The 26706-nt window shown below is 40.8% G+C and overlaps 1 protein-coding gene across 7 annotated transcripts in view; it reads left to right on the forward strand.

The window, feature by feature from the left end:
* LOC149203858 (ras-related protein Rab7-like) overlaps nt 1-26308 on the forward strand; it is a 207329-nt gene extending 181021 nt beyond the window's left edge. For 4 of the 7 annotated variants that reach the window (XM_089403594.1, XM_089403596.1, XM_089403599.1 and 1 more), the window contains 7 exons: nt 24321-24347; nt 24449-24548; nt 24686-24832; nt 24943-25023; nt 25339-25484; nt 25622-25722; nt 25867-26308. In XM_089403594.1, the coding sequence (XP_089259720.1) occupies nt 24321-24347; nt 24449-24548; nt 24686-24832; nt 24943-25023; nt 25339-25484; nt 25622-25688 (568 nt within the window). In that variant the 3' untranslated portion in view covers nt 25689-25722; nt 25867-26308. The remainder of the gene's footprint in view (nt 1-24320; nt 24348-24448; nt 24549-24685; nt 24833-24942; nt 25024-25338; nt 25485-25621; nt 25723-25866) is intronic. The other 3 variants (XM_089403598.1, XM_089403597.1, XM_089403595.1) reach the window with 3 other exon arrangements.
* Nucleotides 26309-26706: the final 398 nt, after the last annotated feature.

The raw sequence follows: 26706 nt of genomic DNA on the forward strand, positions 1-26706 counted from the left end.
AAGATGACCAATATGCCCAAGGGGTGGATAGTTGAAAATATTGTACATGCGTTAAGGGGCATGTTGGAGTATTAAGCCTTCACTTAGGAGTCAAATTTTAATAAAGCAACATTAATTTATAATAAAGTTCACATGCGTGTTAAGTGACCAACAATAAATTAATAGTGTCATTAGAATTAAGTGACTATTGTTAGGATATTTTCATAGCGTCTCTATTCTACATCTTTTGTGTATATCTTAAATTTTTACAATTAATGATAAAATGAATTTCTTCATGGAAATTCATTATCTCAAGATCATAGGTTACACTCTTGAGCTTTATGTGACATTTCCTTAAATTCTATTTTATTTAAGTAATTTCACGCATTAAAATTAGGTTGTCCTATAGTTGGGGACTATATTTTGGTGCTTGTAGCAAGTGCATTGTTGGGAACTTACAATTGATTTCTTTTTCTTTTCATGCTTGTAAGATGAACAAAGTTTGGAATGAACCTTATTTTATTGGGATTTGTTACTGATCAGATTAGCAGGCTTGCCAAGGTCCTTGCAATCCGCTATGATTGGCACACACAGTATGAGGGTCCACTATCACCTCGGCTCAAATTCTCTCTTTGAGCCCAAATCTCTCCTAAAAGGTTATGGGAGAATTCCCTTGTGATAACTTCACCCAATCAGCAAAGATCTGTGCCTTTCTATGGGATCTTGGAATGAAGTGGAGTTAATTATTGTTGATATACTGGTTTACTTTGTAAAATCTGCAATCAATAATTCTAAACCAGCAAGATATAACAATCAAGAGTAAATATATATGATATTAAAATGGCTCATATGAGTGTACAAATAATATACTAACCAAATATATGATTATTCCTTTGTTCAGATCCTTGGTTAGAGGTGTTCCTTTGTTAAATTCCTTGCTGTCCTGTGACAGCAAATTTTAAACTCTGCAGAAAAGCGATAGGTAATGCCCCTTGAAATTAGCCACACAATAGTGCCTTAACACTAGATCAAAGGTTTATGGGTGGGAAGTCTAGGGGATGAAAACTAGACCCTTTTGAATCAATTCTAAGCCTTAGAGCAACAACAAAAGATAATTTCCAGCAAGCTGGAAATTATTTTGCTGAGGTTATGGGGTCATATCCTACTAGGTGCAAAACCCAAAAAATATTTCAGCATTAAATATGAAGTTGGAATGGATGGAAATGATGCTTTTAGACTCTAAATGAAAGATATAATCAAATAAAATTAATTTAGAATCCAACTAGAAGGTTTTAGTTGAGATACTTACTTGAAATGTGCCTTGAACCTTGAAAATTAGAGAGATCTGTTATGTTACAACGATGTCTAAATGCAAATCTGCATATAAAACTCAATATACCCTTGAAGATAATGCGGCAATAAAGCTTAAACAATGACTATATTGATCCTTAGATTAAATATATATTTATTATTCAAAATCCCAAGGTTAAAAGTGGTAAAACTTGAAATACAATCTAGTGAAATAAATTAATCTAAAACAGAAATAAAATTTTTATATTTTCAAATAAAAGATCGTTGCTAAGAAATGACTTACCCTTTACAACAATATCTTATCTCAAGATTGCTGGGTTATGAACCACAATTGTCTTCAACTTGACAATGTACCTTGGATAGTGAAGTGGGTTTTGTCTTGAAAAGAGAGTATCACCCCCACCTATCTCTAAAACCCCTTACAACTTTTGGATTCAACCAATGTTATCAGAACCAGACCAGTGATTGAACTGGAAAACCCTCTGAACTGGGAACTGGGCAGAATCAGTCTGGAACCGGTAAAAAAAACGGACTGACAAACCGGTAAAGCAAAAACACAAAATATTCAAATTAAAAAAAAAACATATATATTCATGTGCATCCATAAGAATCCAAACCTTTATGCAGAAATAAGCAAAATTTCTCGTTTATATAGCATGTAAGGATGCACATAACCAAAATAGCATCTAGTGCAATCCATCTTTGAACCAAAAATACATCAATAAACAAGCTCTAGATGGCCTCTTAACATCCAAAAAAAATCATGCTACAACAAATACCTACATATCATCAAAAACATTGCCTAGATTGGGATCTTCATCATCAATATCACCTTCTAAGCATTAAAATAATATAGAAAAAATGTAGCATGCGAAGTCAAGATTTTATTTGAGTGATGGCTACATTTTTAATAGGGTCATGATAGAGGAGTTCAACAACCAATGCCACTAACATCAAGGTATATAGAGGGCTTGGCGCTCTTGATTAAATACTAGTGCCATACCCTCATCCATGACAAAATCCGATGGAAACGTTGCAATCCCTCCAATCCTTAAATCCTGAAAAATTGTTAAGTTTGCTTGATTTTGAGTGAGATCTAAAATTCTAGTTTCTCCATATAAAATCCAATGAGGTCGGAACCACTCTCAAACATCCTAAGTCATTTCATGGTAATGTTAAAAATTTAAGTAAAAGGATGAAATGAAAGATAAAGGAGAATGTCACTTTTACTTTTAGAATTTAACATTACCATGAATTCCATAGCAATAGGAGGGCCATATGCTTGAGTATTAGGCACCTATTGTGGGCTAGTGCCCAACTAAGACAAAAATTAAAAGAAAAAAAAAAAACCCTTGTTGCATTCTACGTGGCTTTACCGCCTGAACCGGACAAAAATGGTTCAACTCACCGGTTCGAACCGGTTTTTGCCTCAAAAGAGTTGGATCGGTGTCATAGGTTTTGATATTAGGCTTCTCACTCAAAAGAAAAATGTCTTTAAAAAAATTGCATTTCGAGTGTCTTTGGTCAAATTGTATGAAACCCACTGGTTCGGTACAAAACTGATCAGTTCAGTGAAAAATGGTCGGTTTGGTACTGAACTGGCCGGTTCCATGACAAAACAAGCCTGTTTGGTACCGAACCAGCCATTTTCGGTTCCAGACCTTGAACCAGACCAGTTTCAACCCCCATTAGGTATGTTCTATGCTTAGTGCAATTTACTTCAATTTTTCATATTATCCCAATGACAATATTCAAATTAGCAATCACATCAGCATGATAGTAAAGTGCAGATAGAACATAAATGTTAGGTTATGGTATGTTCTATGCTTATAACAGTTTACTTCTTTTTCTTATTATATTCCACCGATTAGCAATCACATGTACATAAAGTAAAGTGCAGATAGAACATTAAACGATCGACAGAAAACAAGCCAAGACAAGAGACACAAGATGTGGTGGCTAGCCAGGGACAAACCCCACAATGTGTGGGGAAACCCTTTGATCAAATCTTCTTTTATCTTCAATAATTCAGCAGAGAGAAATAGTACAATAAATCTGATTCATATCAGCAGTAGCAAACCCTAGATCAGCAGCATCAGCATTAGCGGCTTCATTATCAAACTAGGGCAGACGATATCTTGCAAACCGTTCGTCGGATTGACTTCATTCCACCACCAAAAGTTGCGGCTTTCAGAGGAGGTTCAGATGAACCTACAACGCAGTTCCAAAGAGGATATATTCTAGGCCACGCAAGTCAATCTTTACTTCTGCAGTTGCAGCTTCAGTTTCAGCAGTTTCCGGCTTCAAACTAGGGCAGTCGATATCTTGCAAACCGTTCATCAGATTGACTTTCATTCGACCACCAAAAGTTGCGGCTTTTAGAGGAGGTTCAGATGAACCTACAACGCAGTTCCAAAGAGGAGATCTTCTAGGCCACGCAAGTCAATCTTTACTTCTGCAGTTGCAGCTTCAAATTCAACAGCTTCCGGCTTCACATGTGTGAGAGAGAGACCCATTTCAGCGCAGTAGAGAAGAGACTCATTTCTGCGTAGTAGAGAGAGAGAGAGATGTGATGAGATGAGTGAGTCCAAATGAGGAAAAGTCCTCTTATATTTATACACAACATTGGTGGGTGAATAGATGCGACTGTTGGGCTTCTGAGCCTACATGAGTTGTAGGTTGGCTTGATAATAATTCCATAATCAAAATAAATTCATATCTCCATGAATACTTATTGGAATCGGATGATCTTTATATCAATCCTACACCTCTCGACGAGAGGAATCTAATAAAAATATTATCAGCCATGAATAAGGTGACCCACATGAAGTTTTGCCCTGGTTTCCAATTTTAACACTCCCTCTCAACCATGGAGAACTTCATCTGCAATCTGTCTATCGGTCGTTACTATTCATCCATCAAATGCACTGCCCTGTACAACCTGACCCTTGCCCTGCTTTGCTCTATTCTGCCTGTTCTGCTTTGTCTTGTTCTGCCCTGCACTGATCTGTACTGTTTTGCTCTGTTCTGCTCTGCTCTTGCATTGTTCTGTTCTGCTCTGCTTTTGTCCGAATTATGAAGAAGAAGAAATGATCGAGGATGTATCATACTGACTCAAAGTCAGTCTCAGAGTATGTACCACTGGTCCCAGACCAGTCTCAACCAACCCGAAGTCAGCGTCATAGTGAGTACAACTCCACTGGTCCTAGACCAGTATCATCCTCCACTGACTCAAAGTCAGTCTCAGAGTGCGTACCACTGGTCTCAGACCAGTCTCAGCCGACCCGAAGTCAGCTTCATAGTAAGTACCACTCCTACCACTGGTCCCAGACCAGTATCGCAGTCTCACAGAGTGTACCACTGGTTCCAAACCAGTCTCAACCGACCCGAAGTCATCGTCATAGTATGTACCACTCTCACTGGTCCTAGACCAGTACTGCACTGACACGAAGTCAGTGTCGGAGTATGTACCATTGGTCCCAGATCAGTCTCAACCGACCCGAAGTCAGCGTCATAGTATGGTACAACTCCTACCACTGGTCCCAGACCAGTATCATTGATCCCAGATCAATGGAGGTCATCCTAGCATAAGGAGTATGGTAGATACAACGATGTGTCCATCGGTACTACTATGGTCCCTAACTTCATTTCCCTACTCATTGATCAGATGAGAGGTACTTCCCATGAGTCCCAGACTGCATGGGTAGGATGCCTCGACAGGAGAACTAATCAATCCTGTCCTCACAGGAGAACACATCAATCCTGCTACAATCGCCGTGGAGAACACATCAATCCAGGCTGCCATGGAGAACACATCAATCCAGGCCTCACAGGAGAACTAATCATCCTGCTACACAGGAGAGCGAATCATCCTGTTCCACAAGAGAGCGAATCATCTTGTCCCACAAGAGAGCGAATCATCTTGTTCCAGTGTGCACCACCAGGGGAGGGTGAGTCACCCTGTGGTCATATGTTGCTCCAGTAGGAACCGCAAGCCCTCAGAGCTCCCAGAGCTCAATGTATGCAACATACAGGACCCTTGTACAAGGGTTTCTTGCCGACTCCAAGTCGTTTGGGAAAATCACAGATTAGATCTTTCCTCGGGGCTTTGACAAGGTGTATCAACCTGTACATCATCTTAATGTGATGGAGCTTCCTTGCTCATCGACTTACCATATCCCAGATGATGTCTATCTGCTGGAGCAATTGACGAATATGGGATTCCTCAATAATCGAATCCCACCTCTGGTTGTTACAGAGAATCACAGTGGTATCCAATGTAAATCCAAACAGCTCACTGAAGAGCTTTCGCAACCAGACTGCCTCACACGAGGTTATGCTAGCAACAATATATCCTGCTTCGGTGGTGCTCAAAGCCACCGACTTCTGCTTCCTGGTCATCCAGGATATCGAAGCAGATCCCAAGGTGAAACAGTACCCGAAAGTTCTCTTATGGTCCACCACACTGCCTGCCCAATCAACATCAGTATATCCAAGTAGTCTCACATCTTCGGCAGTGTATCTTAATCCATGAGAGATTGTGTCCTGAAGACATCTCAGAAGATTCCTGGCATCAATCCAGTGAGGCTCAACCAAATATGAGCTCACAATGCTAACTGCAAAACATATGTTCGGACGGAGGTTCACCAAGAACATCAATGCGAATGAGTTTTTGAAACTCAGAGGCATTTCCCAAGTCTGGTCCGACATCACTACCATATAACTTCTAAAAGTTAAGATCCTCGAGGTAGTCACAGGCTTGCAGTCCATCATACCGAATCTTTCCAATATATTTACCACATATTTTCCCTGAGATAGGAAAATTTCCCTTGGCTTCTGCCACACTTAAGTCCTTGGTCCTTCATTTCAAATTCAGAAGCCATCTCCCTCTTACATTTGTGAATGAGAGGGTTTACACCTGTTAGAAAGAGGTCATCCACATACAACACCAGTATGAGAGGTTTGTCATCTTCAACCTTAAAATAAAGGTTAGGATCAGCTTCACTCCTATTGAATCCCAGCTTCATCAAGTAGCTATCGATCCTCTCATACCATGCTCGGGGTGCTTGCTTTAGCCCATAGAGAGCCTTCTTCAATCTGCATACATGAGATTTTCAATCATAAATCCTTCAGGTTGCTCCACATAGACCTCTTCTTTGATAGAACCACTGTTTTACGAAACGGCCGAGTTGAAACCGAAACGGCCGTTTCGGACCGTTTCAATAGCCAGCTCAATGACCCGGCTCGGCTGACCGAGTCAGCTATGACTCGGCCGAGTCATAGCTGACTCGGTCAACCCGGCCGGGTCCGTATTGACTCGGCCGAGTCATGGAAAGGACGGCTGGGCAGCGGTTTTTATAAAAAAAATTCATTTTTTTGCTGATATTTGGTAAAGTTAAGTAGGGTTTGTGGATTCCAAAGGGTAATGGAATATTGTTAAATGCTTTTGGGGTCCATTTCCCCCTCCCAAACTCTATTTAAGACAGCCAAATGCTCTCATTTCACTCACAACAGTCTTATGCATTTGAGTGAGAGTCTTCTTTGAGAGTTAGTGAGCAGTTCTTGAGCTTGTTTTGGAGCAGCAGTGAGGAGTCTTGGAGGAGCATTGTAGCTGGAGTGAGGAGCTTCTTGGGCAGCCATTTGGAGCAGCATTGAGGAGCTGATTCTTGGAGCAAGCTTGAGGAGGCAGTTTGTGCCTGGAGGTATTTTTTTCCACCTCTATAAATCTGTTTTTACTTAGTAAATTTTAGGTGCATATCAAGATAACTTAGAGAGTGTTTTTAGTCAAATAAATGAACATTGAATCAATTTTTTTTTTTTTTTTTCATTTTCAGATTGTTTTCCTAGTCAAAAAATGGCACCTAGAGCAAAAGATCCTGCTTGGGCATATGTTGAAATGGTTGATAGTGAGATGTGTTGCAAGTTTTGCCATAGGAAAATTAAGTCAGGTCCTGGGGGGATTCATAGGCTGAAACAACACTTGGCAGGGATTAAAGGCAATATTACTGCATGTCCCTCTGATCAAATTGGGGAGATTAGAAAGAATTTGCTGGAAAGCTTTGAAAAATTTAAAGAAGAAAAGACTAGGCAAAAAGAGATACAGGCTGAAATTGGGAGGAAGAGGGAGATACAAAGAAGGATGGCTGCCAACCCCCACTATGAGTTTGAGGGTTCTTCCTCTATCCCTCAAACTGATGCATCAAACCCTTTCCGTTATGTTCCTCCCTCTTTTGCTTCTGTTCAAGATAAGGGAAAGGGTAGAATGAAGGGTGATGGGACTATCAAAAGTTTTTTCACTCACTCAGGCTCCTCTCCATCAGATGCACATGGTCCTGAAGTTAGTATTAGTAAAGGTCTTGCTCAGCCCACTTTAGATGACCATTGGAAGAAAGAATTGAGGGAGACTGCTTGTGACTACATAGCTAGATGGTGGTATGATGCTGATATCCCCTTTAATGCTGCTCGTTCACCATATTATGAGCCTATGTTTGAGGCCATACATGCTGCTGGAAAAGGCTTCAAAGGCCCTACTATGCAAGAGCTAAGGGGGTTTCGTTTGCAGAAAGAAATTCAATCAATTAATGAGTATTTGCAAAATTTCAAGGAATCATGGGCAAGAACAGGGTGTACCATCATGTCAGATGGATGGACTGATCAAAGAAACCGTACCATCATAAACTTTCTTGTCTTCTGCCCACAGGGAACCATGTTTTTAAAATCAGTTGATGCATCTGATAAGGTAAAAGATGGCCACTTGTTGTTTCAGCTATTGGATGAGGTTATTGAGGATGTGGGGGTGGCTAATGTTGTTCAAATCATCACAGACAATGCCTCTAACTATGTTCTTGCTGGTAGACTGTTAGAGGAAAAACACAAGACCATCTTTTGGACCCCATGCGCTGCACATTGCATAGACCTCATGCTTGAGGATATTGAAAAATTAGATTGGGTCAGAAACACTGTAGATAATGCCAAAAGCATAACAAAATTTATCTACAATCATACACTGGTTTTGAGTCTCATGAGGAAACACACTGGAGGCAAGGATATTATTAGGCCTGCCATCACTAGATTTGCTACACATTTTTTGACATTGCAATCTATGCTTTCCCAACATAGAAACTTGCAAAAGATGTTTTCCAGTGATGAATGGAATCAAAGCAGTTGGTCTAACAAACCAGAAGGCAGAGAATTGAAAAGGAAAGTCCATGATGAAACTTTTTGGAGAAAGGCAGCAGAGATTGTGAAGCTTGCTGAGCCACTAGTTAAGGTGTTGCGGTTGGTGGATGGGGAAAGGTTGGCTATGGGCTTCATTTATGAGGCTATGGATCAAGCAAAGGAGCAAATAAAGACAGCATACAAGGATAGAGTGGCAAAGTATGGGCCCATTTGGGCAATCATTGATGAAAGATGGAACAATCAACTCCATCGCCCTATACATGCAGCTGGGTATTTTTTGAACCCACGGTATCATTATAAAGCTAAGGAGTCAGGAGCTTTGAGGGGGGAGGTCAGAGATGGACTGGTTGATTGCATTGAGCGCATGGTCCCATCGGAGTCTGATCAGCTGCTGATACATCAGCAGGTCACATCCTTCAGCAATGCAATAGGTACCTTTGGGAAGAACCTAGCAAAGATTGCAAGAGAAGCAGATGAGCCAGGTAAACAAAAATTTCAATTTTCAATTTCTTAATGGTTTTACTTTTTTTATTAAAGTTTGTTAAATCATTTATAATTTGAAAGTTAGATATAATTTGTAATTTTGTTGAGCTTCAGCCTTCATCTAACTCATAATTCATTACACTCCTATGTTTTTTGCAGCACAATGGTGGGAGGCCTTTGGTGGCCAGTGCCCTGAATTGCAAAGGTTTGCAATTCGTATTTTGAGTCAAACTTGCAGTGCATCTGGGTGTGAGCGCAATTGGTCTGTCTTTGAGAGGATTCACACAAAGAAGAGAAACCGTTTGGAGCAAAAACGGTTGAATGATCTAGTTTTTGTCCAATACAACCTTCGGCTCAGACGGAACCAATTGCTGAACAAAAGACCTGATTCAGATCCCATTGTGTTGGAAGACATTGATCCAACATCAGATTGGGTAGTGGAGAGTCGTCTACCAGAGTTTGATCCTGATGAGGATCTTGAGATTGATCAACTTGATGTTCAACATCCACTGCAGCCTGTTCAGTTGAATGCAGATCCCGATCCACCAGCCTCAGTCTCACAGCCAGCTAGTAGGACTCCAGTTGTAGGTGCTTCGCCTTCCTCTGCTCAGCCACGACAGAAGCGCAGCCGCATTTGTACTCTATCTCAGCTTGCATTTGCTGCACAGCCTAGTGGTACTGGCACCACTTCTACAGTTGCAGTTGGAGACGATGATGATGAGGAGGAGCCATGGGGCCCCTTTTCTGACTCTGATGATGATGATCCAGAGATTGGTCGAGATGATCTTGGCTCCTCTGGCAGTAGCTACTAGCCTCCTTGGTTATTTGTATTTTGTTTTGACTCTTGAGTCTTTGATCATGTATGACAGACTACAGTTGACTATGTATTTACTATTGCCATTGGGTACCATTTTGATATAATGGATTGGTTCATGAGCCTACTTTGATCATATGTTGTCTTCCATGTATATTATAATGTTGTGTGTTTGGAAACTTGAATGAAAATCTTTAAAATTATGTTTAAAATATTTAAAATTATGTTTTTTTATAAAAAAAATAAATATTTAATGTATTTTTTACAACGACCGAGTCATTGAAATCGAGCCGGCCGAGTCATTACCGAGTCGGAGTCGGAGTCGGAGTCGATCCTCGGCCGAGTCGGAGTCCGAGCCCGAGTTGTAAAACATTGGATAGAACCATGCAAGAACGCGGTCTTAACATCCATCTGATGTAGGTTCCATCCTTGTGAAGCCACAAGGGCTATGATCAAGCGGATGGTCGTATATCTGGCAACAAGTGCAAATATCATAGTCTATACCTCCCTTCTGGGATAAACCACGAGCAACAAAATGAACCTTATACTTTTCCATACTTCCATTTGCTGCATGCTTTATCTTGTAAAGCCATTTTGAAGTAACAATTGTCTTGTCCAGGGTCTGGGAACTACTTCCTAGACATCATTCTCCATAATAGACTCATATTCTATGGTCATAGCATCCTTCCATAGTTAATGCTTGATGACATCTGAGAATGATGAAGGCTCATTTTGTATGATCGTGCTCATGATGGTCAGGTATTCCTGATACCTGTTAAGTTTCTTACTTTGATGGAAGGTTCCTCAGGGTGCAGCGTGTCCTTCAGCATCATCAAGTATCCCCCTAAGCCATGAAGGCCTCTTCCTAGAAGAGGAAGGCTCATGTGGATGAGGATCAATCAGATCCATGGGTTCTTCTACATCAGGCATTGATTCATCATCCTTTTCTTTCGGTTCCCTGGTGTCGGCTTCTTGAGAGCTACTCAAAGTCAGCAGATTGTCCACCTTGCTGAGAGCCATATCTTTGTCAAAGGTGACATCATGACTAATCACGACTTCCCTTTGACCGGTGGTGAACATTTCTTCAGGAGTTTAGGAACCCAATGCTTGATGAGGGCATCGATTTTGTACATGTACGGCGGTGATTGTAGTTTCAGCCCATAGAAACTTTGGAAGTCTTTCATCATGTACATGGCCCGGACAGCTTCCATCATCGTGTGGTTCTTCCTTCCCACCACACCATTCTGCTCAGGAGTATGTGGTGTAGTAGTCTCCCTCTTAATGCCAACCTCAGGTATGCCTGAGTAAACCAGTTGTAATATATCAGAGGTCTTGCTTTGGCTTGAGGGGAATGGTCCCCTTTTGAGCTTTCCTTTGGCACATCTCGGACATACACCTTTTTTCTCTACTTGGAATTCGGGCATCCCTGTTACCATCTGTCTTACATCGGGTAGAGCTTTGAAATGAAGGTGGGCGAACCTCCAATGCCAAAGTTCGGACTAAAGAGTTGTGTCACAAGACATAACACCTAGCGGACTTCCATCGACCTGATATAATGAATCAACACCTAAACCCAAGAGTAAAGGCATCTTTAACATTATTTTTCCATATACATACCTTGCCATTGCTGAAGGTTACCGTGTAGCCTCTGTCTTCCATTGCCAAGATGGACACTAGGTTCCTTTTGAGGTCAGGTGCATTTAATACATCCTAGAATTTCTAGCCTTCTTGAATACTTGTCCTTTTCCTTGATTCCCAGCTCTCCTCTTACCTTTGTTGTTGAATTTGTCATTCCTTTGATTGCCATCAGAGGGATTTCGAGTTGCACCACTGCATACTGTACCATGCTTCTCTAGTCATGATTATCATCATGCTGGCCATGTCCATGATTTTATCCATCATAATGCTGCTCAAACTAGTGTGCATCATCATCATGCTATCCTATATGTCCATGATCTCATGTTGCCCTTTATGTCCATGATCTCATTCATCATGATGCTCATGATCTCATACATAGTGACTTGCTTTATCGCAAATGTAACATCGTCATTTTCTTCTAGCCTTAGGTCCAGCCTTTCCTTTTGATTTAGTCCCGGAATTATTTCTTTTCTTTGCATGAGAAGAAAAGGCAGCAGGAGGACCTTTAGGCATGGGCATTTCTTGCACTTCTTCCCTTGTTTCTTCTTGAATGCATCTAGCCATTAATTGCTCGAAACCAAGAATTACATTATAGTTCAAAAGAGTAGTCCTGAACACATACCATTCAAATGGCAATCCTCCAAGAGTTGTGAGTGCCATTTCTCTGTCAGTAATAGTTTCCCCAATAGATAGGAGATCGTTCTTGATCTCGGTGATTCTTAAGAAGTATGCTTGCATACTTTCATCTTTACCCTTCTTGATTTATCTCAGCTTATTTCTAAGAAACAAAACTTGATTTGCATCACTAACTTTAAATAAACTCACCAGTCTATCGTAGATTTCCTTGGAGGTGTCCAGTTCAGAGATGTAGGCCACCAAGTGCTTGTCGATAGAGTCCCGGATGATCTTCTATTGTTTTGACTTCTCCATTTTTTCATTTGTTCCAGGCAGCAGCGGATGAATTTGATGTAGGCTCAACAATATTGCCTCTCACATGATCCAACACTCCTTGATTCTCAAGGGTTAGATCGATAGACATCTTCCATTCGTGATAGTCAGCTTTCTCACGGAGCTTGTCTTCAGCAGGAAAGAGTGTTGAGGACCCCATAGTTCTTTTAGGATAGCCTTGCCAATATTCTCTTCGATGATTGCTCTTGCTCTTGCTCGGGCTTTGTCTTCACCTCAGCTCTGATACCATGTTAGGTTATGGTATGTTCTATGCTTATAACAATTTACTTCTTTTTCTTATTATATTCCACCGATTAGCAATCACATGTACATAAAGTAAAGTGCAGATAGAACATTAAACGATCGACAGAAAACAAGCCAAGACAAGAGACACAAGATGTGGCGGCTAGCCAGGGACAAACCCCACAATGTGTGGGGAAACCCTTTGATCAAATCTTCTTTTATCTTCAATAATTCAGCAGAGAGAAATAGTACAATAAATCTGATTCATATCAGCAGTAGAAAACCCTAGATCAGCAGCATCAGTATTAGCGGCTTCATTATCAAACTAGGGCAGACGATATCTTGCAAACCATTCGTCGGATTGACTTCATTCCACCACCAAAAGTTGTTCAGATGAACCTAAAGTGCAGTTCCAAAGAGGAGATATTCTAGGCCACGCAGGTCAATCTTTACTTCTACAGTTGCAGCTTCAGTTTCAGCAGTTTCCGGCTTCAAACTAGGGCAGTCGATATCTTGCAAACCGTTCATCTGATTGACTTCATTCCACCACCAAAAGTTGCGGCTTTCAGAGGAGGTTCAAATGAACCTACAACGCAGTTCCAAAGAGGAGATCTTCTAGGCCACGCAAGTCAATCTTTACTTCTGCAGTTGCAGCTTCAAATTCAACAGCTTCCGGCTTCACATGTGTGAGAGAGAAACCCATTTCAGCGCAGTAGAGAAGAGACTCATTTCTGCGTAGTAGAGAGAGAGAGAGATGTGATGAGATGAGTGAGTCCAAATGAGGAAAAGTCCTCTTATATTTATACACAACGTTGGTGGGTGAATAGATGCGACTGTTGGGCTTCTGAGCCTACATGAGTTGTAGGTCGGCTTGATAATAATTCCATAATCAAAATAAATTCATATCTCCATGAATACTTATCGGAATCGGATGATCTTTATATCAATCCTACACCTCTCGACGAGAGGAATCTAATAAAAATATTATCAGCCATGAATAAGATGACCCACATGAAGTTTTGCCCTGGTTGCCAATTTTAACAATAAACATAAATTGCAGAAAACAAGCCAAGAGAAGAGGACACAAGATGTGGCGCCAACCAGGGACAAACCCCAATGTGGGGAAACCCTTGATCAATTCTTCTGATATTCTTTAATAGTTTAACAGAGAGAGATAGTACATATACATTAGAAGTCAACACTTTGACTTGTCAAAATAAGAGCAGAGATCTTCACCATGAAGATGACATAATGAGGTTGCAGATCTGAGGACATGGACTGCAAGTCTGAACTCAGGTGAAGGCATTCTTCCAAGGTGATTTCATCACCATGCTGCATCCATCATTCTGCATCTCATCATGTTGGCTGACTAATCCTCAACACAATGATACTAACCCATGAAAGTAGCCTCATATCATATAGCCCTTAGAATAGGCCCGAGTCAATCTTTCTAGAGGACTGTTTCATCCTATATAAGTCCTTAATACGCTATACTATCAGCAAACTAAGCTTTTCTAGAGCATCGATCCATCTAGAAAAGTGTCTTCTTTTTGTCACGCTGTCTCTTGTAAATATGATTCACCTTAATGCTGCCCTGGCTACCTCAGCTGCTGAAACGATGGTCTCATCTAATAGGCCCAAACAGATATAAACCTATGCATAGAGACAATCTTTATTATAACATAACAACTCATGCTTCTTCCACGCTGTTAGCAGGTTTCTTCTTGCTCGGGTAGGTCTCCTTAGATCTTCTTTTGCAACAACTTAGGTCTCTCCTTCGCTGCGAATAAGGGCTTGCTCTTAGCTATGGAATAGGCCTCCTTTTTAATTGCGGCTAGAGCTTAGATAGACTGCAACTAGGGCTTGCTAGTGACAGCAGATTAGGGCCGTGTATTGGGGCTCCCTTTGACTACGTCTAAGGCTAGAGCTCCCTTCTAGAACTGCGGCCATACTTCTCTCTTACCAGCGGCTGAGTTTCTCCTTACTGCGGCTAGCTGTGTATGATTAGGGCTCTCCATGGAAGCGTATAAGAGGTTGTGTATAGGACTCCTCCAAGGCTATGATTAGGGCTCTCCTTAGCTGCGTATAGAAGCCTCCTCCATGACTGCTAGGAGGTCTTTCTTTCATGACTGCTAGGGCAGCGTTAGGGCTTCTTCATTAGGGCAATGTTAGGGCTTCATTAGGGCAGCGTTAGAGCTTCTCCATTAGGGCAACGTAGAGCCTAGGGCACTCCCTTTAGATCTCTCCTTCATCAAAACCCAAAGCATAAATGAAGAGAGATCACAAGAGTGTGTGTGTAAATGACTTGAAGGCCACCTCTATTTAAGTAAAACGTTGAGGACAGGTGCAGGCAATTTGGTTGTTGGTTGACCTTGACGAATTGTCACATAACACAAATAAATTCATATCTCCATGAATACATGTCGGAACCAGATGATCTTTAAAGTTTAGATCAATCCTACACCTCTCGACGAGAGGAATCCAAGAAAAATATCAACTGGCATAAATAAGTAGACCCACAAGAAGTTTGGCCCCTAGTTTCCAATTTTAACACCCCCTCTCAACTAGGGAGAACTCCATTTGCTAATTCATCTGCCAGTCCATACTACCTCTGTCATCAAGGCAATGCCCTGCACTGCTCTGCTTTGCTATGTTGAACTATGAAGAAGAAGAAGTGATCGAGAATGTATCATGCCATTCTCTATTGACCCAAAGTCAGTCCCATATAAAGTTTGTGTCTCATACCACTCTTACTGACCCGAATTCAGTTCCAATAAAGAGAGTGTGTCATACCACTCTTACTGATCCGAAATCAGTTCCAAAAGAGAGTGAGTTATATCACTCTTACTCACCCAAAGTTAGTTCCAATTGATCTCAGATCAATATCATCCTAGCATAGGGAGTACGGTAGTAACATGATGCGTCCATTGGTACTACTATGGTCCCTATCCTCATTTCCCTACCCATTGGCCAGATGAGAGGTACTTCCCATGAGTCCCAGACTGCATGGGTAGGATGTCTCAACATGAGATGGATGAACCACTCATCTTGCCTACATGTCGCCATGAGGTATCCCAGGGAAAGGCTGAACCACTCACCCTGTACACAACAAATCACTAGGGGAAGGATGAACCACTCACCCTATCATTGTGTCTCAACAGGAGAAGGATGAACCACTCATCTTGCCTACATAGCAAACAACTAGGGAAAGGCTGAACCACTCACACTATGGTTGCTTATCGCTACAAGAAGTACCCCCAAGCCCCCCGGAGCTCCCAGAGCTCAATGTCCATATCATATAGGACCTTTAGGAGAGAGTCTCTCCACGACTCCTAGTTGTTCTTGGAAAGTCAAGAATTTGACCTTTCCCAGGGGATTCATCTGAATATCGGCGACTTGCACATCAGTCCCAAAGTGATGGATCCTTCTTCCTTCCTGTTGTACCATATCCCAGATAAAGTGCTACCTGATGTCTATATGGTTGTCACAGAAGATCACGATGGCATCCAACATGTGTCCAAACAGTTCACAGAAGAGCTTCCACAACCAAACAACGTCACAGGAGGCCATACTCACAGCTATGCATCTGGCCTCATCAGTGCTTAAAACAACTAACTTCTGCTTTTTGCTCATCCAGGATATCGAAGCAGAACCCAAAGAGAACCAACACCCATAAGTGCTCTTGCGATCCTCCACAATACTTGCTCAATTAGCATCATAATAATCATGCAGCTTCACATTTCCGACAGTGTATCTCAATTCATGAGAGATTGTGCCCTGAAGATATCTCAAATGATTCTTGGCACCAATCCAGTGAGGCTCAACCATATATGAGCTCAACATGCTAACTGCAAAACATATATCGGATGAGAGTTCACCAAGAACATCAATGCTAGTATGAGTTTATGAAACTCAGAGGCATTTCCCAAATCAGGTCTGACATCACTATCACATAACTTCTTAAAGTTAGGCTTCATCGAGGTAGTCATGGGCTTGCAGTTCACCATTCCAAATCCGGAATCCAACTCCCTCTTACTTTTGTAAATGAGAGGGTATACACCTGTCAGAAAGAGTTCTTCCTCATAAGGTAGCAGTATGAGAGGTCTATCATCTACAACCTTAAAGCAATGGTTTGGATCGGCTTCACTCCTAGTGAATCTCAACTTCATCGGATAGCTATCAATCCTCTCTTACCAAGCCCGGGGTGCTTGCTTCAAGCCATAGAGAGCTTTCTTCAACCTGCATACATGAGATTCCCGAACATGCATCTCAAACCCCTCGGGTTGATCCACATCTGTGGTCTTGTTATAACATGAGGGGAATGGTCCCCTTGTAAGATTTCCTTCGATACATCTCGGACATGTACCTTCATGATCTTCTTTGAATTCCGGCATCCCTGTCACCATCTGTCTTACATCGGATAGGGCCCCATAATGAAGATGTGCAGACCTCCAGTGCCATAGAAGAGGTGACACACGACATGGTTTCCATTGGACTTCTTGCAACTTTGATACAAATTGCCAACCCTGAACCCATGAGTAAAAGCATCTTTTAAAATTCTTTTTCCAAACATGTACCTTTCCATCGATGAATGCCACCTTGAAAACTTTGATTTCCATTGCTGAAATGGACACCAGGTTCTTCTTGAGATTAGGTACATAAATAACTTCTTGTAAATGAATCGTGCTACCCTTATTCAATTTAAGGGTAGCATTCCCTACATCCTTTCCAGGATAGGTGGCATCGTTTCCAAGAATATTCTCCAAGATTGTTTCCTTCTCTATTATATTAGAGAGTGCTTCCTTGAATCCAGTGAAGTGCCTTGAGGCACCACCATCAATTTTATCTCGAGTCGGGTGGAGAGGGTTGACTTAAGTTAATACTCAGAAACAACATTTGATTCTTCATACCTAGAGTTCCTTGCTTTTCTTGAAGAGTCCGCCTTTTTTTTCCTTTGCCATTGGACCTGTCATTCCTCCGATCATTGAAGATGCCCCTGGAATGATTGTTATCATCATCAAATGATGTGCCCCTTCTATTCAGACACTCCCTCGCATAATGGCCAAACTTATTGCACGCAAGGCATCTGCCTTTCCTTCCATCCTTAGATCCGGACTTCCCATTGAAGTGACCTTTAGGAAGGCCACCGGATGCTTCCGCTGCGCCACTTTGATAATCTTCTTTGCTTCAACTTCACCCTTGGTGAATTTGAAGTGGGATGAGGAACCCATTGGGCCTTTTGACCTTGTCCAATTGTCTTCGGTGATTACTCTTTCACTCTTGCTTTGGATTTGTCTTCATCTCAACTCTAATACCATGTTAATTTTAGGTATGTTCTATGCTTAGCGCAATTTACTTCAATTTTTCATATTATCCCAATGACAATATTCAGATTAGCAATCACATCAGCATGATAGTAAACTGCAGATAGAACATAAACATAAATTGCAGAAAACAAGCCAAGACAAGAGGACACAAGATGTGGCACCAGCAAGGGACAAACCCCAAAGTGGGGAAACCCTTGATCAATTCTTCTTATATTCTTCAATAGTTCAGCAGAGAGAGATAGTACATATACATCAGAAGTCAGCACTTTGACTTGTCAAAATAAGAGCAGAGATCTTCACCATGAAGATGACATAATGAGGTTGCAGATCTGAGGACATGGACTGCAGTTCTGAACTCAGGTGAAGGCAAACATTCGTCCAAGGTGATTTCATCAACATGCTGCATCTCATCATGCTGGCTGACTAATCCTCAACACAGTGATACTCACCCATGACAGTAGCCTCATATCATATAGCCCTTAGAATAGGTCTGAGTCAATCTTTCTAGAGGACTGTTTCATCCTATATAAGTCATCAATACTCTATACTGTCAGCAAACTAAGCTTTTCTAGAGCATCGGTCCATCTAGAAAAGTCTCTTCTTTTTGTCACGCTGTCTCTTGTAAATATGATTCACCTTAATGCTGCCCTGGCTACCTCAACTGCTTGCTATGGCTTACAACCTAGCAAAGCAGCTGGCTGAAACGATGGTCTCATCTAATAGGCCCAAACAGATATAAACCTATGCATAGAAACAGTCTTTATTATAATGCAGCAACTCATGCTTCTTCCACGCTGTTAGCAGGTTTCTTTTTGCTCGGATAGGACTCCTTAGATCTTCTTTTGCAGCAGCTTAGGGTCTCTCCTTCGCTGCGAATAAGGGCTTGCTCTTAGCTGTGGAACAGGCCTTCTTTTTAACTGCGGCCAGAGCTTTTAGATAGACTGCAGCTAGGGCTTGTTAGTGACAGCGGATTAGGGCTGCGTATTGGGGCTCCCTTTGACTGCGTCTAAGGCTAGAGCTCCCTTTTAGAACTGCGGCCAGACTTCTCTGTTACCAGCAGCTGAGTTTCTTCCTTACTGCAGCTAGCTGTGTATGATTAGGGCTCTCCATGGCAGTGTATAAGAGGCTGTGTATAGGACTCCTCCAAGACTGTGATTAGGGGTCTCCTTAGCTGCATATAGAAGCCTCCTCCATGACTGCGTTGAGGTCTTTCTTTCACGACTACTAGGGCAGCGTTAGGTTTTCTTCATTAGGGCAGCGTTAGGGCTTCATTAGGGCAGCGTTAGAGCTTCTCCATTAGGTCAGCGTAGAGCCTAGGGCACTCCCTCTAGATCTCTCCTTCATCAAAACCCAAAACAGAAATGAAGAGAGATCACAAGAGTGTGTGTGTAAATGACTTGAAGGCCATCTCTATTTATAGTAAAACGTTGAGGACAGGTAGGGGCAATTTGGTTGCTGGCCGACCTTGATGAATTGTCCCATAACACAAATAAATTCATATCCCATGAATACATGTTTGAACCAGATGATCTTTAGATCAATTCTACACTTCTCGACGAAACGAATCCAAGAAAAATATTAGCTGCCATAAATAAGTAGACCCACATGGAGTTTGGCCCTAGTTGCCAATTTTAACATGGATTCAACTATAAGTTGCCTCTAGCAAGGCGTCTCCACTCTTTGGGTCAACTATGTGGTGAAATGCTCTTTGCGTAGTTGAAGCCATCCCCTAGAAGGATTGGTCCAACCTTTTGCTCCAAGTGCTCCACCTACAACAAGAAAATGAAGTAAACTAGCACCTATTCCACCTTCTTTGCGTGGCTATGCAGCCCTTCAACAGATCGTTCTTCCAACCTTTGTGTGATCTTAATAATTATGAGCCCTGTTGCAACATAAATCAAGAGAAAACAAAATAGAAAAAGTCAACCCACCCATAGTGTTTGCAAAATTGAGTTATTTTATTATGTCATCAAATGATCTCACAAATCCAACTTGAAAGCGAGGAGAGGCTAGCCTTTTTATAATTTTATTATATGCATGGATATCTTGCTTGAGTATTGTCAAGATGAGTTTTATGAAAAATAGGTATTGTTAGTATTGGAGAATAAGATTATTTACTTCATACAAAATAACTTGGAATGGTGAATATCATCATGGAGGGGTGATGGTGAATGTTTGTGGATAAATGTTTTTTATTTTTATTTTATTTTTTTATTTTTTTTATATATATAAATTTGAATTGGACTAATTCTATTAATCAAAAATATGGTACAAGATGATACAATCAAGAGAGACAGAAAAACGGCAACCGGAAATGATAGGACTATCAACCTCGGTTCTGGAGAAGGAGTGAAACAAGCAAGAAGCTACAACATATGGCTGGAAGCAAAAAGACTGACTTCTACCCAGAATGGGCAGAAGCCTCAACACGAAGCTTTTTCCCTTTCCTTTTTTTGACTTCGACCCAACCATCCTGGGGTGAATGAGCAATAACAACTTGAAGATTGGGGTTCTCCACAGGGGGGCCCTCCTTTTCTGAGTCAGAGGAGGAGGTCAAATGGACGCGTTTCTGGGCAATGGCTATATTGGAGGAATGTGCCGGACCATCGGTGGGAGGGACCACGAAATGAGGGCCTTGATCCAAGTCTACATTGCTACCTTCATCTTCAGAGCTAGAGGATTCAGAATCCACAACTGGAGGTGGAGAGCAAGGAGCCCATCGTTTGGACTTGGGCTTGGAGAAGTTATCCTTATTCTTTTTTGCTGGGAGAGATGGGCAGGTGTTCTGCAGATGCCCTGATTGGTGGCAATGGCGGCAACGGAATGCAGTATTTTCGTAATCCAATGTCTGGGTCCAGACAAAGTCGTTTATCTTGAGATTGATTTGGTTTGGAAGTCCTTTGCTCAAATCTAACTCCGCACATATTCTGGCCTAAGTTGCACGAAACGGGGAAACGCAGAAGCGAAACGAAACGGGGAAGCGAAACGAAACGCGACCTCCCCAAATTTTGGAAACGGGGAAACGCTATGTGCAATCATAAAGCATGAATGATACATTTACTTACATAAACATTTAAACATTAAGATTAAATTTACATCACATTTACTACCTGGAAACCCTACCTGGCAAGTGTTTTTTTTGGGGAAACGTGGCACGTACGGCCTGGAAAGTACGGAGTTTCCGTTTCGGGAAACGTGGCCGTTTTCCAGGCCGTACGGTACGGGGAAACTCCTGCAACTTAGATTCTGGCATATGTGTAGAGACCTTTATTTTCCCGCCAGTAATCTCCCATAATGAAACTGCCCAAGGTGTTGCCTATAGCTTTATAGACTGCACCATGCCATAAGTGGGCAGGTAAGTTTGGAAGCCTGATCCATACAGGGGTCCTGGTAATGACTGCAGTTGCTGGGTCAAAATCTGGGAACCAAGGAGTCAAGAAGAGCCCTGCAGTTCCCATGAACCAAGGGCCTTCTTCTAAAGCCTTTTCATAATGCTTATTGTCATAAAATAGAACAATGAAGTATCCTTTTGAACAGAAACTGATCTTACAATGATGAGTCCAGTTTGCATGGATCCATGCATAGAGATCCTGAGATCGCGGCCACAGTCCGTTAAATCTACATATAATGGCTCTTTCTGCAAAATCTTGAAGTTGGATTGCAGGACCTTCATGGGTGATTTCAACAGAGGGAACTTCCTCTATCTTGTCAACCAGAAAAGGCTTATGTTTAAGGGCTTCCGGGGGTTTGGGGTTCTCAGAGTGTACTGCATCTTTGTAAGAGAAAGGAGGAGCAAAGGATGACTATCCCGCTGCACCTCCTCTCAAATGAAGGGTTAACACTAAAGAGCTGTTTCTGGTAACGCTGTAAGAAGAGAGGGGGACAAGGTCTTCAAGTTGTTTACCTTGAAAGAGAAGTCTCTGAAGGCCTGAAGGGATCCCAATCCGCCGTTCTAGAACTAGTTTGAGATCTAGCACCAAATCTGAAGCACTGATCCATTGCAGGATGGTTCTGCCTGAAGGTTGAGAAATTTGGATCTGAAAGGAGTTAAAGAAGTGCCTAGACACTGTCCCAGGGCCTCTTGCGTGTCCGAGCGCAAATCTGTCATGGCGATGATAGGGAGGGGATTTCTCCTCTGCATGCATATCTGGTGAGTTCGAAAAGCAGATCCGTTGCTTGCTTACGACAGAGATGAAATCTGAGGGATCTCTATACTTCGCAGTGCTAAAAGAAAGCTTTTGCTTACGCCCATTCAGCTTTATCGATCCCGACTGAAACGCGTTAGCAGCCAAGCTACCTGCAAGTGCATCCAGAAGCGTGGATTTCCCAGATCCTGAAGGACCCATCAGAGCCATGAGGGTTCCGGGCTCTGCATACCCTGTCATTCCCTTGAGAGACGAAGCGCGGGTGGCCTTTGCATGCTTCCATTTGCGGCCTGAGATTTTGCCAGCGATGACACGTCGTAGGAGGGTTTGCCATAGACGGGCTTGTCTTGGCTTACGACTACAACGGCAGATCGCTGCTCGATATCCATGGCGATTTCATTGTCGGCTGAGCGTTTTCGCTTGTTCTGCTCACCGCCTAGGCCTTCGTCTAAACTTCTGAAGTCCAATGTGCACGCCATGGATCCTGTAAACACACTCGGCCCTGTTTTTTTTCTCCCCACCGATCAATTCCAAATCGTTTGTGGATAAATGTTGTTGACCACATTGGATTGCATTAACACCGAGGAGTCAACTAAAACATTATATACAGAGAAGGATTTGACATGGTGATAGTAGCTTCATTTCAACGAGAAAAAGAGATAGTAGCTTTGGCAGATTATGAAGATTGCATGCTAATGTCTCATATACATTATTTCAAAGAGTAATAGTAGCATAACAATAAGATTTTAGGTGTTTATATTGTTTTGGTTTGCAGTACTTGTAGAACAAAGATTGAAGAGGCAAATGCTGTCAATGATTTGGTCGCGCTGAGAAACTCATTTGCTAGGTCGATGTACATGTGACACAAAAATAAAAAATATTCATAATAATAAAAAAATATATGCTAAGTTAAATTTTAAAAATATTAATAAACTCGTTTAGGTCCATCTTAATCTTGGATATATCAAGGGCTGAGAGTGACCAATTCTCTTGAAGTGCGAACGTCCAGCCTTTACATCCTCAGTAAGGTTTGCACCTCAAGCGATTTGATCCCTGTTGGAGCTTGATAGGTCCATGATTAGATGTATCTAGGCTAGCTGTTAGAGAAATGGTTACAAATTATGCAGGTTACCGTCATAGGCTTCTTTTTCATGCGAAGGACAGTGAAGAATAGTGAATCTCCATAGAAGCAGTAATTGTGAAATAGGCAGCATCATCTGGATAGAAGAACATGGAAAAATATACAAGTATATTAAAGACCTTTTTTAATTTTGAAATAACTAATGAGAATCAATAAATGTATGGCTAGTTATAATTAATAAAAGAGTTCACAAAACGTAGGTTGATAGCTAAGAGGCAGAAGACAGCCATCAGATGAACATGACAATGTAAAAGGCAGAATAGCACCCAAGAAAACATCAAGTAGAAAAATGGCACAATAATTAGTGAATTATATTTATTGTTTTTGGAGGGGAGGGGGCAGATTCTTTTTCCTTGGATCTAATATCACTATTACAAATTAGAGTCCCTGTTTGTAAAGCACATACTTGTCGAAGATGGCTTAGCATGAAAATAAACCTACTTAGTTCTGATGGGAATAGTGGTGATGCATCAAATGCTTTAATGAAAAGAAACTGCTAGTTTTTCATATCTCCAGTTTCTATTTCCTGTAAGATCTGCTTAATCTATTTGTTATGTGATGCGGTCTAGATTACCAGGTAGGATATAGAAGGCTGCTTCATTATGATAATTCAAACTCTACTCAGTTGTGACTTCTAGATGCTTTTTGACATTTTAATTTTTAACCCTTAACAGCAGTAACCTACCCTGTGTTTGACTAAGCCTAAACGAACCCCTGAATTGCCAGACTCAAATCCTGTTGAAATTTTAAGGTAATTTCTATCTGGAGAATAATTATGTGCAGTCTAAATAATATCTCTTTTACTCCCTCGATTAACTTAGCTACTTCCACTTAACATACTTCTAAGTTCTCATGAACCAACCATGTCTCTTTGACTTTAAAGTTCGAACAAGTTTGATGCATGAACAAACTATTAAATTAAATTTTATTATTACTATTATTATTTTTGTTTCTATGTCATATCATTCAATTCATCTTTTTCTGTTTTGTAACATATTGCAAGATTTAAATTTTTTGAGTTATCCTTCTAGTTTATGTATTCCCTTGTAAAGTTGAATTTTGGTCAGAACTAATTGTCCCGAGTCTTGTATCTCTTCTTCTTTGTGATGCAGGGTGGGGAAAACATCACTAATGAATCAGTATCCGCAATCTCAGTTTCTTCCTCATTGTTCTTTTGTAATATTTAGATCAATTTCATACTCATTTGTTGAAATTGGAGTTAAATCCTTAAAACATTCAGATATGTGAATAAGAAATTCAGCAACCAATACAAGGCAACAATTGGAGCAGATTTTCTGACCAAAGAAGTGCAAGTGGAAGACAGACTTGTGACAATGCAGGTGAATACATCTTGTTCACTATGCTTTCACCATTCACACCGGGGAATGCATTCTCTTTTATGGTTTATTATTGGATTGGATTATTTAGCTATGTGTACATATGTCACCCAGCCTAATGAGGTTTCCTTCCAAAACAGATCTGGGATACAGCTGGGCAGGAGCGTTTTCAGAGTTTAGGTGTTGCCTTTTATCGGGGTGCAGACTGTTGTGTCCTTGTATATGATGTGAATGTTATAAAATCATTTGATAATCTGGACAACTGGCGCCAGGAATTCCTTATTCAGGTTCTGGTTGTTCAGTAGCATTTAACCGTATTGCATTTGTTTCTATATAGAAAACACAAAAAATGATACTAATGTGTGTTCTGTTGGGGGAGCATCCAATATTTTAACAGGCAAATCCTAATGATCCAGATAATTTCCCATTTGTGGTATTGGGAAATAAAACTGATGTTGATGGTGGTCATAGCAGAGTAGTAAGTTTTCCACTTCACACCTTAGGAGGCTTTCTTTTCCATTCTTCTTCATAAGTATCTCGTATTTTAGTTTCTGCGCTTGTTCATGTCAATCGGGGTTGTTTGTAACATTATTTTTTTACGTAGATGGTGTTTTGTAGTGTTTTATGGGGACATAGATTTGCATATAAATGCTGTGGGACAAGTATGCATATAAAGCATAAGAGTCTCAAAATTTGCTTCTCATTTAAAAGGAATGTTAGCTTATAGTTATCCATATGGAGGCATTAAATGTTATTAACTCATTTATAATGATAGAAATCACTTTAAATCCAGGTGTCTGAGAAGAAGGCAAAGATGTGGTGTGCAGCCAAAGGAAACATTCCATATTTTGAAACATCAGCTAAAGAGGACATGAATGTAGAGGAAGCTTTTCAGTGCATTGCTAAGAATGCATTAAAAAATGAGCCAGATGAGGAAATGTAGAGATGCTTCCATACACCCAATGTGTTTCGTATGCATCTTCATTGTTTCAGTGTCGTGTTTTTTGCTAACTTGATTTTGGCTGGCCTGGACAATGGAATCTTGTTTAATAACTGTTTTTTACATTTACGTGCAGTTATCTGCCAGAAACTATAGATGTGGGTCACGTTGGTGTACAGAGGCCATCTGCATGCCAGTGTTGAAGATCCATGAGTAAATGAGGTAAATATGGACAAGGTCTGTATGCAGAATATATTTTATCTATATGGAGTATAGTGAGCACTTGGAATTCTATTTAGTCCATTAATTTGGGTGTTGACATAAATGTGCTATATTTTGACATTTGCTGTCAGACTTACTAGCATTTTGATTTTGATTTAGGTGCCAGATAATTTTTACATGTCTAGCTGGTTGGTAACAATGGTATTATTCTTGTACCAGAATGTGAAGTTTTTGGTAATTCTTGATTCAAGAATCAGATTGGAGAAACTTATATATGGTTTGGAATATTCATTAGAACGGGACCTATGCACTAAGATTGAATATTCCCTTTCAAGAGAGTTAAGGGATGCCTACAGTAAGTTTCTTGTGGTGAGCTAAAACGAAGTCGTAACTGCAGTCTTCAGAAAAGGTTGTATCAATCTGGTCTTAACCAGACAGCTCAAAAGTATCTGAATTAGCTTGTGTTTATTCATGCTCTCTGTATTCGTATTTTCCAATGCATTATATATGCTCTCTTGTAATAGCTACCCTGCTTTCACTTGGATACTGTTCGCTGTTAATGCTTGAAATTTAATATAAATTTCTCACCTCTGTTTGTCCATGACTCCATGCTTAAACTTGTGGACATTCAGCTTATTTAGCAGTCAATCTTTTAGATTCTGCTTATGATTTTCTTTTTTGAAAACTGTGGTTCTTTCTTCTTTTTAATATAGTCATATCTTTGCAATTAAATTAGTTTTTGTTGGCAAATTAACCTTTAATTGTAATCAAAACTCTTTATTGGCTTGACCTTGGTAAAGTTATCATATTTCTACACATTGCTAAGGAAGCTTGAAGTAGTCTTGTTATTTTTCGCACACCTTATGCATGCTCAAAAATGATCTTTTCAACGTTGAACATATATTTCACTTATGGGAGTTTTGTGCTTCGGGACAATTTTCATAAATGGTGAAAAGAATTCTCTATGCTGGGTTGTTCTGCCAAGTTATTGTGCGAGTT

The sequence above is a fragment of the Pinus tabuliformis genome, chromosome 2_1, assembly GCF_031772625.1.
Source record: "Pinus tabuliformis cultivar Carrire ecotype Pingquan chromosome 2_1, CPIR1, whole genome shotgun sequence".
In the NCBI taxonomy this organism is placed as follows: Eukaryota; Viridiplantae; Streptophyta; class Pinopsida; order Pinales; family Pinaceae; genus Pinus; species Pinus tabuliformis.